This window comes from Salminus brasiliensis, chromosome 18 (assembly GCF_030463535.1).
Source record: "Salminus brasiliensis chromosome 18, fSalBra1.hap2, whole genome shotgun sequence".
Taxonomy (NCBI): domain Eukaryota; kingdom Metazoa; phylum Chordata; class Actinopteri; order Characiformes; family Bryconidae; genus Salminus; species Salminus brasiliensis.
In genome coordinates this window covers 3,263,389-3,274,907 of record NC_132895.1, presented here as the reverse complement: position 1 = coordinate 3,274,907, position 11,519 = coordinate 3,263,389, and the positions used below count along the sequence as shown (strand labels likewise).

Below are 11,519 nucleotides of genomic sequence, written 5' to 3'. Positions count from 1 at the left end.
GAGTAGTACATTGAGTACAGTAGCTGGGGGTCTACATTGCTTGGTGAGGGGGTCTAATGAAATAGCCTGAGTAGTACATTGAGTACAATAGCTGGGGGTCTACATAGCTTGCTTGGGTGGGTCTAATGAAATAGCCTAAGAAGCACATTGAGTACAGTAGCTGGGGGGTCTACATAGCTTGCTTGGGTGGGTCTAATGAAATAGCCTAAGAAGCACATTGAGTACAGTAGCTGGGGGTCTACATAGCTTGGTGGGGTGGGGTCTAATAAAATAGCCAGGGTAGTACATTGAGTACAGTAGCTGGGGTCTACATTGCTTGGTGGGGGGGTCTAATGAAATAGCCCGAGTAGTACATTAAGTACAGTAGCTGGGGGTCTACATGGCTGGGGGGGTCTAATGAAATAATAACGAAATACATTGATTACAGTACAGTAGCTGTAATGAAATATCATTGATTAGACCACCACCCCCTAGCCATGTAGACCCCCAGCTACAGTACTCAGTAGTTGTACGTTGAGTAGAGTAGCTGTAGAGTGTCTACATGAGTAATATACACACCGCTCCGGGTCGAGGCGTTGGCGTGATGCCGTTGAATCTGACCCACTTGGTGTGAGACTGCTCCACCGTGGCCTTCTGCATGTACTTCCCCTTGGAAAACACCTCATCCACTGAGGTCATATTATACGCACACACTGCAGACAGGCCCACGTTACCCCTGAGAGAGAGAGAGAGAGAGAGAGAGAGAGAGAGAGAGAGAGAAATAGAACAAAATTAAATACTTCCTCATTTTATTCAAATCCAGTTCTACCTGAACACCACAAGTTCCTGTTCTGATCACTGATTGTCTCCCTTTATGTGGGTGATGGATGACTAAGTCACAGTCACACGATCACAGTATCACTTTCATGGTATGACTAACAGATGGGGGGGGGGGGGGGGGGTTTCGGTGAAAGTGTTTTTACAGGAAGAAAGAGATTTACACCTTACTTCAATCACTGAACTCACACACACACACACACACACACACACACACACACACACACACACACAGCACTGGGACCCTGTATATACACACACTGGCCATTTTAACAGAAACACCTGCCATACAGGTGCACTTCATAGGGGTACCATGACTTGCTATGGTGGTCTCCTTCCATTGCTGGATTGGGGGGGGGGGGGTCTGATAAAATGAGTGTAGGTCTGAGGAAGCCTGGTCATAGTAGCACGCTTACCACTGTGAGGTGAAGACTCCATAGATGACCGTCTCTCTCCAGTCTGGGGTCTTCAGTATGAACACATCATGGACCACGTTGAAGACGAAGTTGAGCTCAGGCATGGAGCACACCAGCTTGGCCTTCAGGAAGGATGTCCACTTCTTCTGGAGAGTCCTCAGACCACCCAAATCTCCCTAAAAAGCGAGGGAAAGGTCTTTTATTGAACTCCTGAACACTCGCATCGCATCGCCCCAGACTTCCACTCCAGATTTGAGCTTTTTTAGTTCAGTGATGGAGTTACAAGGTTATCGCTAAACACAAGGTTAACACTAAGTCAATAGTACCTACATACAGGACTTCACTATGGTCACACAGGATAGCCTAAGGGTGTGGACATAAAACCGTAACCTTTAATTTAACCTGGTAAGTCATTAGGAACACTCTATTTGGACAAAAGTATTGGGACACATGCTCATTCATTGCTTTATCATGTGTGTTTATCATCAGTGTGACAGGTAGCAGGTAGCAGCAGATGGCAGGTGTAAGTGATTATCTCACCTTGCAGACGCGGGCAATGCGGGGGATCAGCAGTTTTCCAAAGAATTCGTATTCTACCGAAACCTCCGTGAAAAAGTAGTAGATCTTATCATCATCTCCATCTGCACTGCTCCTCCCTTCCCTGATCACATCAGCAAACACAAAACTGGGCTCTGCGCACAGATACAGCAGAGAGCAGGGAGGTTCAGCCATCACACATTTTTGGTTGCAACTGTATTAGCCTTCTTTACACGCGAGACATATCCAAAAATAGAAGAACTTCAACCCTTTCAAAGCTGTGAAAGGTATTCACACTCGTTCCTCAGGTAGAAGTGAGTGGAGATACTAGGGTTTAAAAGACTTCTATAGAAGCTGAAGTATCAGCCTAAGCTTTTTACTCCAGTAAAAGTGTGAAAGTGCACATATGAGTGTGTGTACATGTGCTTGTGAGAATGGCCGTGCACGTACCGTTGAGCCAGGACGTGGAGTACTCTGTACGCAGGAGGCTCTGAGAGAGAGAGTATCTGGAGATGATGGGCTCACTGCCCAGGAAGTTATACGCAGTGCCTGAGTAGAGCTCGCCATCTAAATAATAAACAATAAAACACACAAATCAATAAAAATAAAAAACAGAACACCATCCATCCATCCATCCAGTATCTGACCCTCATTTACACTGATATTAGAATAATCACTAATAACAACACTCCTACAGAAAGTGGAGGAGGTTCTCCATCACTGTGTTCATCATTAGAACATCTCCAAAGTTCTCCTCTCTCATGGAGTCTAGTATTATTTAGAGTTCTCCTCAGATCAACACCTGGTTTGGTGGTAAATCAGGGCTTAATGATGGTAAATCAGGTGAGCTGCTGCTGCTGCTGGAGTTGAACACATCCTCCACGCTGTGCTGGCTGGACTGAGGGGCGTCCAGGAGAACCCTGGAGGAACCAAGCTCTGTTCTTCAGACTAGCTCACAGACAAGATCTCACTACTTTCTTTCTTCAGAATGAGAAGCTCTTGTTTCTCCTTTTTACTGGATTTATGTTCAGCTTCTTTATCTGTTCTGATGAGATCTGGAGCTTCTACAGTAAAACTCTCACTGCTGAGAGACGGGGGGTAGAGTAACTGGATAAGGGGGGTCTAAAACCTCTGAGCAGGATGTGGCTGCTGTTGGAGCAGTGATGTATAACTCTGGCTGGTTATTTGGCTAGACCTTATGTCAGTGCTCTGGAAGGGTGGGGTGGAGTGTGAACAGACACAGACACTCACCAACCATCACGGTGGTAAAACTCTGAGCAGGGTCGTACGAACACTTCCCTCGGCCATCCTCCTGCTTATTCATCAACCTGAAGTCTGTTAAAGACTAGAGAGAGAGAGAGAGAGAGAGAGAGAGAGAGAGTGTGAGAGAGATAGAGAGAGAGACACACTTTTATTACTTAAGTATTTTGGATAGTCTAGATTCCTAGTCCTCAGTCCTAAAATGAATTATGTGGTAACATGAAATACATAGACAAAAGTATTGGGACACCTGCTTACTGCTTCTTTTGAAATCAAGGATATTAAGCTGAGCTGACCCTGCTTTTGTTGGAGTAACTGTCTCTACTGTCCAGAGAAGAAGGATCATTTGATTGCATTCAGCAATTAGAGTCCTAGTTACTGAGGTCAGGATGTTGGATGTTCATCACCCCACCTCATCACCCCCAACTTATCCCAAAAGTACTGGATGGAGCTCCACCACCATCATTCCAGAGAATACAGTTCCTCCACTGCTCCTCAGCTCCTCAATGCTCTAGACAGTCCTATTCTACTGGCAGTACTTCTCTACGAGGACTAGACATACAGCAACGGGTGCAACCTAAAGTAGCCGAATGCATTCATTACAAGGGGGGGCAAAAAACTTTTAGACAGTTGAACTGTGACTGAGATCTGAGCCGCTACCCGTTCTGACGAGACAGGCCGACAGACAGACTGAGAAAGTGTCAGCATTCCACTTCTCACAACCTCCTCCTCTCTCTCACCCGCACTTCCTTTGAGAACAACGACGACCCGTGTAACATTTCACACACTGCAGAAGAAGAAGAAACCCAGAGCAGCGTCCAGAGCAGCTATGTAAACACCACCCGGACCAGAGCAGATAACTCCTCTCCCTCATCCACACAGCTCTGCTTCTGCAGGACACACTGGGAAAACACCCCTAATCTAGAGGAGCTGAGGAGCTCATACTCTTGAAAACAGGTCAAAAGTTTTAGAACACAACCGATTTAATGCTGCTAGGTCACGTTTTTCAGTCCCAGGTCTGGTCTGGTGAGTTATTATTAATAATTTAACATTATTTCTGGTCTCTACACAGCCCACAGCCAACAACACTATAATATACACACCAGGTAATCGCAGAACGGCTGGAATGCATGGGTCCCACACACATACAGGCGGTCTTTATCCAGCATCTGAAGAACCCGAATATAGTTTAGACACTCCGTCTGCAACACACAGGGGAAACAATGATGATGAGGATGATGATGATGGATAAAGATTATTACTGCTATTTCAGGAAAGCAAAAAAAAAAACAACAAAAAAAAAACGTACCTCTTTAGATTTCCCCTTTAAGACACACATTTCCGTGTGGTCCTTTGGAACCTGCCACAACACCTTCAAATCACAACAAAGAGGGGCTTCAGTTAAGGACCAGAGCTCATATTTATACACTGATAGCAGAGTCAGAGGCACAGGTACCTTGGGGAGAATGACAAGCACAGCAATTTTAATGTCATTACAGTCAATTATAAGAGGACGGACTGCATGTAGAAGCCAGAGGTCCTCTAAAAACACAGGCAAAATGCTACCGAAATGCTCTGAATACCACGTATAGTCATTTTCTTAAAAATTCACTGCACTAAATTGAACTAAACACGACTAATTACACGGTCTGTTATGACCAGTGCAGTGGGTCAGTGCTCTCTAAGCACTGATGACGTCCATAAATACACTCACATTAAATACTGTGATATTATCCACCCCTGTCCACAAGTACCATCTCCCTGCATTGTTGTAGGATAGCCCTCCAGGACCAAGATACACATATATATATATAAAATCCCTGACTGTCCAGTGATCTGCGGATCGCTGGTTGGAATCCCGGGTCATGCTGCGTGCCATCAGCAGCCGGCCCACATCACGCCACACTTGTTACCTAGCAGGAGTGCGCTAGGCTACCTAGCGATGCAGCATCAGCAGCAGTACACATGAATGGGGATTGGGTAATTGGGCTTCCAAATTGGGTCCAAATTTGGGTACGATTAGAAATAAATGATAAGAAAAATAAATTAAACATTCACAGATGTTTTACTGCATGCCGGGAGGGATCTCCATAAGATTCTGCAGGTGTTTTGATGAATTATGATGGAAATATCATTTAATTATAATATAAATAATATAAAACTGATCTAGATGAGCATACATAGACAACTGCTGTATATGCATCAACTGTACCGGAGCATTCAGATACTTGAAACTGTCAAATACACAAACTCAGCAGTTTTGTGGGTCTTTTATTTGACGATTTGAAGAGGACAGCATGCTGTAAAGTGCCGTCTGCAGCTATTCATTTTATAATAATACCCCAATAATGTAATAATCCCAGAAATGTGACAATTTTACACCTAATTTAGTTCAAAATGTAATAAAATCCATTATGATACAGAAGGTACTACAAATAATTAACCTGAAAACTATAATAAAGTATTGAATTATTGGTAAAAATGGTATTACATTAGTAGTCAAGACCCTGTGTTATGTTATTAGGCAGGTATTTTCATTATTCATTATTGATTTTTAAAAATATATTATGTATTATTTTTTACACTGTAGAGAATTATTACAATATTAAATATTAAAACACCAATCAATCCATCACATGCTCTGTAGCGCGGTGTATCCGCGGGTGGAGTCGGTTTAGCTACCATGTGCTTGGCATCTGTTTGGTTGCCAAAGCTAGGCACCATCATCTCCACAAGAGGTCATCTGAGGTCCTAAGATACTTAATAGCTTCAAAAGTCAAACAACCTTAAAATGAGAATGATTTGACTGTTTGATAATTTCAGGGCTATTCATGTATTGTAATGTGAAGAAAAAAAAAACAAAAACCCGGGGCAGAGGTCAGGTCAGGCTGCGTCCTCACCTGGTTGTTCTTAATGGACACGTTGTTGACGTTGAGCTCAAAGACGGCTTCCCTGGCCCAACGTACAGCGCTTCCCTCTCCTCACTCAGCAACAGCGTGGAGTAGTTAAAGCACCCCCGGCTCTGAGAACTCCAGCAAGCTCAGTCTGGACACACAAACAGGGGTCAGGGTTAGGGGTTAAGCAAGCATCACTTTCTATAGGAAACGAGAAGGACATTTACATTTACGGCATTTAGCAGATGCTTAGAGTAGCTTAGCCAGCTTAGACTAATAAACACAAGTCAACATGGAGACCATAGCACTCTACTCTCAGAAGAGGAGGAGGGTCTTCAGTCTGGGTTTGAGGACAGCGAGTGTTGGACTCTGCTGTTCGGACACCCAGGGGAAGTTCGTTCACCCACTTTGGTGCAGGACAGTAAAAAGTCTGGACGCTCGTCTTTCGTGCATCTTAAAGGATGGCGGGTCGAGCCGAGCCGTACTTGAAGCTGGAAGGGCTCTTGGTGCAGATCAGGCTTTTGACCATCGCCATCAAGTACGGAGGGGCTGGCTGGTCCAGTCTTTTCAGGGGTCTGAATCTGATGACCTGGGCAGCAGCTACAGGAAGCTACAGTGAAGAGAGAACTCAGCAGAGGAGGAGGAGGAGGAGCTGAACATGGCTGAACTTAGAAATGTTGAAGACGACCCGACCCGATCCGACCCGTACTTCTGTGTTCTGGATCAGCTGCAGGGGTCTGATGGTGAGCAGAGGGAGACCAGCCAGAAGAGAGCTGCAGTAGTAGTCAGGTCTTGAAGTGAGAAGAGACTGAACGAGCACCTGGGCGACTCTCTAGAGAGGAAGGGTGGAATTCTCTGGGTGTTGTAGAGGAGGGATCTGCATGAGTGAGTTGAACGGTAGCTGGTCGTCGTCTTCTTTTAGGAACGTCCTGAAGGTTCCTCCTCTAATTTGCAGGGCTGTGAGGGCCGCAATGAAGAACTGCACCAAATGATACAGTGTGCCTCCAAAACAGCGCTCCCCGCCTGATCCCTGACATAAAGCACTTCAGTATCTCCGGCCAAGAGAGTGTGTGTGTGTGTGTGTGTGTGTGTGTGTGTGTGGGGGGGGGGGGTGAGAGTACATGCTGTGCTGTCAGGATGTTCAGTTCCAGCAGGATGCAGGATCCTCACTGTGTCTGGGCCTGACCTGCTGGTGGATGTTAAGCTTTCTTCCCACCCATCTCTCTCGCTCTCTCTCGCTCTCTCGCTCTCTTGCTCTCTCTCTCTCTCTCTCTGTGTCTTGCTTTCTCTCTCTCCTCTCTCTCTCAGTCTTGCTTTCTCTCTCTCTCTCTCTCTCTCTCTTTCTTTCTTTTGCTTTCTCTCTCTCTCTCTCTCTCTCTTTCTTTCTTTTGCTTTCTCTCTCTCTCTCTCTCTCTCTATGTCTCTGTCTCGCTCTCTTTCTCCGTCTCTCTCTCTCTCTCTCTCTCTCTCTCTCTCTCTCTCTCTCTCTGTGTGTGTGTGTGTGTGTGTGTGTGTGTGTGTGTCTGTGTCTGAAAGTCCCAGAGACCACAACACACTCTTTGCTCACTCTGGAGGGTAGGATTAGTGCACAATACAGTGATCCAGATATGTGGCTGATTTGGGGTGGGGCTTTTCTTGAAAGTCTAAAAGAAGTTGACAGTCAACTGCACTGACTGCTGAACGTCGGTGGGGGTGGAGGTGGGGGTGGAGGCGTGTGTCACTGCGCTCCACCTGCAGTGGTCTTTTATCTCACACACTTCTGACAGGCCCCTTTTTAGAAGCAGCTGAGGTTTTTAACGTGACAGGATGTGTAAGATAGAATATCAGTGTGATGGTGGCATCTGTCTGTGTGTGTGTGTGTGTGTGTGTGTGTGTGTGTGTGTGCGCGTATGTAGTCTCGGAGTTTCAGCTTTCAGCGTCTGTGCGGCGTCTGCTCACACACGAGCAATCTGAGACACTTGTTGCATGCGCACACACACACACACACACACACACACACAGTTCTTTATATTGTATACCAACTTCCCGATGAATCGACCAATAAACAATGCTGGGTTTTGAGTGACAGCAACTACACATACACTATGTCCAAAAGTTTGTGGACGCCTGTTCCTATAGCGCCACTTGTGAAATCAAGGGTAACAGCAGGGAGTTCGGGCAATTTTTCTCTTAAATAACAGCCTTCTGCAAAGGCCTTATGCCAGATTTCATACCATTGCTGTGAGGATTTGATGGCATTCGGTCATGGGAGCATTGGTAAGGTCAGGTACTAATAATGGATGATTAGTTATAAGTCAAAAAAACTCATCCCAGAGGTATTGGCAGGACCTCCAGCAGCACCGGTCAGCTCCACTGCTCCAGAGCCCAGTGCTCTCAGTGCTGCCTGGCTTTATACCCCTCTATCTACTGGGTGACATTGGGCATGGTGGCTTTAGACTAGGGCACGGGCACAAATTTGGGGGTAAAGGCACTTATCTGAGCATTTTCAGTCCTTTAATATTAGAATATATATCATCACAAATAACTAAAATAGTATGGAGAAGTTTTACGCATCATATCTGTGAAACTGTTGAATGTGCTCAGGTCTGGCCAGGACGGGGTAGTGGACGATGCTAAAATTACACGTGTGTGTTTGGATGTAGCATCTACGCCGTTCACCATTGTGTTTATATAGCTGTTGGTTATTGGGGGGGGGGGGGGGGGGTGTTTCCCTATCTTTCTGAAAAGGTAAAAAAAATGGATTATGTATTTAATTTTTAAAAATAATACATAATTTAGATTATTTAATAGATATAATACATACATTTTATTACTTATTTTTTATTTATTTATTAGAAACTTAAATATAATCATTTATTAGATATAATACAGATTATGTATTTTAAAATAATGCATAATTTAGATTAATTCAGTGATATAATAATACATACATTTAATTATTTGTTACATATAATACACACATTAGATTATTTAAAAAGAATGCATAATTATTATTTATTTGATATAACAATACATTGGATTATTTATTACATATAATACATATCTAAGATTCTTTAATTAAAAATAATGCATAATTTAGATTATTTATTTGATTTAAAAATACATACATTTGATTAATTATTTTTAAAAAATGCACATTTATTGCACATTAAAATACATTTGATTTATAATGATTATTTATTACATAATTATATAATTAGATTCTCTATTTAAAAAATAATGCACAAATTAGATTATTTATTAGATATAAAAATACATACATTAGATTTTATATATATATATATATATCTGAAAGAGGTCAACATAATACTGAAAAAGGGTTCTTTGACCTTTGCATTAGTGCAACTTTTTTATGAATTCAACTGGATCTCTGTATATAGAACTAAAGAACCCTAATAAATAATGATGATGATCTGTGCCCCAAGAGTCAATGGGTGGTCTTAAACAGCTTCATGCTTGGCTGTCAATATTTCTGAGATGCAAATCTGGTTAAACACAGGAACAGTCGACACCGGCTATACCGATCATACTACATGCTTCAACAAGTGGCTGACCTCCACCTCCACCAGCTCCTCAAGTATAAACTCTCCCAAAGCCTCTACAGAAACCCAGCAGCTCCTTTTAAAACAGGTCAATAACAGCACTCACATTCATAAATGAAAAGGATTATTAAGCCTTATAAAGAATATGAAGCACTGCATCTACCTTCATGTCTCCAAGAACTCCTGGGAACACTGGAGGGTCCATGAGCAGAAACTTCCAGAAGCAATCCCAGGAACACTCCCAACACGCTGAGAGCCATGTTCGACTCCGGGATCTTGGGTAGCGTGAGGTTACCTCTGCGAACGACAGAGATGGAGAAGAGATGGTAAAGCAGGCGAAGTGACACAGAGAAAGACAGTGAGTGAGCGAGCGAGCAGGAGAGAGAGAGAGAGAGAGAGAGAGAGAGAGAGAGAGAGAGAGAGAGAGAGAGAGAGAGAGAGAGAGAGAGAGAGAGAGAGAGAGACGGCGCATTGAGAGACTACCTATACAGCACTGCACTGCACAGAGAGAGAGAGAGAGAGAGAGAGAGAGGAAGAGGGAGAGAGAGACAGAGAGAACTTCAGTCGGCTCATGCTTATACAAAAAGAGAGGGCTTCCTTTGCGAGTACAAGACTTCCTCTTCTCATGTCAAAACATCTGGGGGTCGTTTGCATAGAAGATGTTTATGCAATTCCAAAAATAACAGACGGACGATATCACTGCCTTTTTAAGCCCATATCACACCATAACAATTTTATAGCAGCATAATAACGAAATCTCAGCATTTTAGGAAAGTGTGATAAACGGCCCTGAGTGGTCCAGCAGAATAAGGCCTTGCCGCTAGCTATCGGCAGCCGGGGCCCAGAGAGAGCACGACTGGCCCTGCTCACCCCAGGGTGGGTAAACTGAGCCTTCTCTTCACATCCCTCATCAGTGCGGTGCGGTGCAGGCCAGCACTGGCGTCTGCTGGCCGATGTGGCCAGTGTCTGAGCCAGGTACACGGCATTGGTTGCCAGGTGACGCTGCATCTGTGGCAGTTTGGGAAAAAAAAGAGGAACTGGCTGACTGTGTGGCGGGTCTTCACTCTCCCTGTGTTGGGAGCATTGTATGTGATAGAGGGAAAATATTATGTAGGTGTAGGTGTCCCAATATTTTTGTCCATATAGTGTATGCGGCTCCTGTAAGCCACTGCGATGTTGTAAACCAGCCAGTCAGACCAGAGGTTGTCTGAAGCCATCCGTAACTAGGAAATCAGTGCGGTTCGGGCAGAGTAACAGGGTGGTAAATAGGCTTGTTAAACCACATCTGGGCATTTTTCACCCCAACAACAAGTCACACACTTACTGTTTATACACAAAACAGCATTTTAAATTATATTTATTAATCAATAAATATTACATTTTTGCCTTTTTATGTTTATGCATTATTTCCAACGAAAAAGCTACCCAAGTAAGTTACACTGGCACTAATGCGCCTGTTATACAACTTTTCATACAGAGGCACGGCTAGGCTAACAGTCCGGACGGGCTAAGACCCACTCATAAGGACTCAATCTGGGCCAGCTAAGGGATGCACACCACAGTCTGGGGAGTTATTCCCCTTCTGATATGTATTTGTGTTGTGCAGGTGTCCCAATACTTTTGTCTGTGTAGTGCACATTACTTTATTGCTTTTTCTGAAATCAAGGGTCTTAAACAGAGTAGATCCTGCTTTTGTTGGAGTAACTGTCTCTACTCTCCAGAGAAGAAGACTGTCTACTAGAATTTGGAGGAGGAGCATTGCTGTGAGGATTTGATTGCGTTCAGCGACAAGAGCTAAAGTTAGTGAGGTCAGAATGTTCAATGTACACCACCCAACCTCATCATCCCAAACTCATCCTGAAAGTACTGGATGGAGCTCCACCACCATCCATCATTGCAGAGAACACAGTCCTTCCACTGCTCCACAGCTCCTCAATGCTGGGGGGCTTTATTATACCCCTCTACGCTAGTATACCCCTCTACGCTAGTGGCATTAGGCAGCATGGTGCCAATAGGTTCATCTGCATCTGCGCCTCCTATTCTACTGGCATTAC

The 11,519-nt window shown here is 44.1% G+C and overlaps 1 protein-coding gene across 1 annotated transcript in view; it reads right to left on the bottom strand.

Annotated features, from left to right (window-relative positions):
- sema4d (sema domain, immunoglobulin domain (Ig), transmembrane domain (TM) and short cytoplasmic domain, (semaphorin) 4D) overlaps positions 1–11,519 on the bottom strand; it is a 65,382-nt gene that overhangs the window by 7,489 nt on the left and 46,374 nt on the right. The window contains 12 exon segments of the mRNA XM_072662198.1: positions 559–715; positions 1,233–1,408; positions 1,773–1,924; positions 2,220–2,336; positions 3,021–3,114; positions 4,133–4,231; positions 4,339–4,401; positions 5,930–5,985; positions 5,988–6,039; positions 6,041–6,068; positions 7,866–7,872; positions 9,629–9,762. Of these exon segments, the coding sequence (XP_072518299.1) occupies positions 559–715; positions 1,233–1,408; positions 1,773–1,924; positions 2,220–2,336; positions 3,021–3,114; positions 4,133–4,231; positions 4,339–4,401; positions 5,930–5,985; positions 5,988–6,039; positions 6,041–6,068; positions 7,866–7,872; positions 9,629–9,762 (1,135 nt within the window).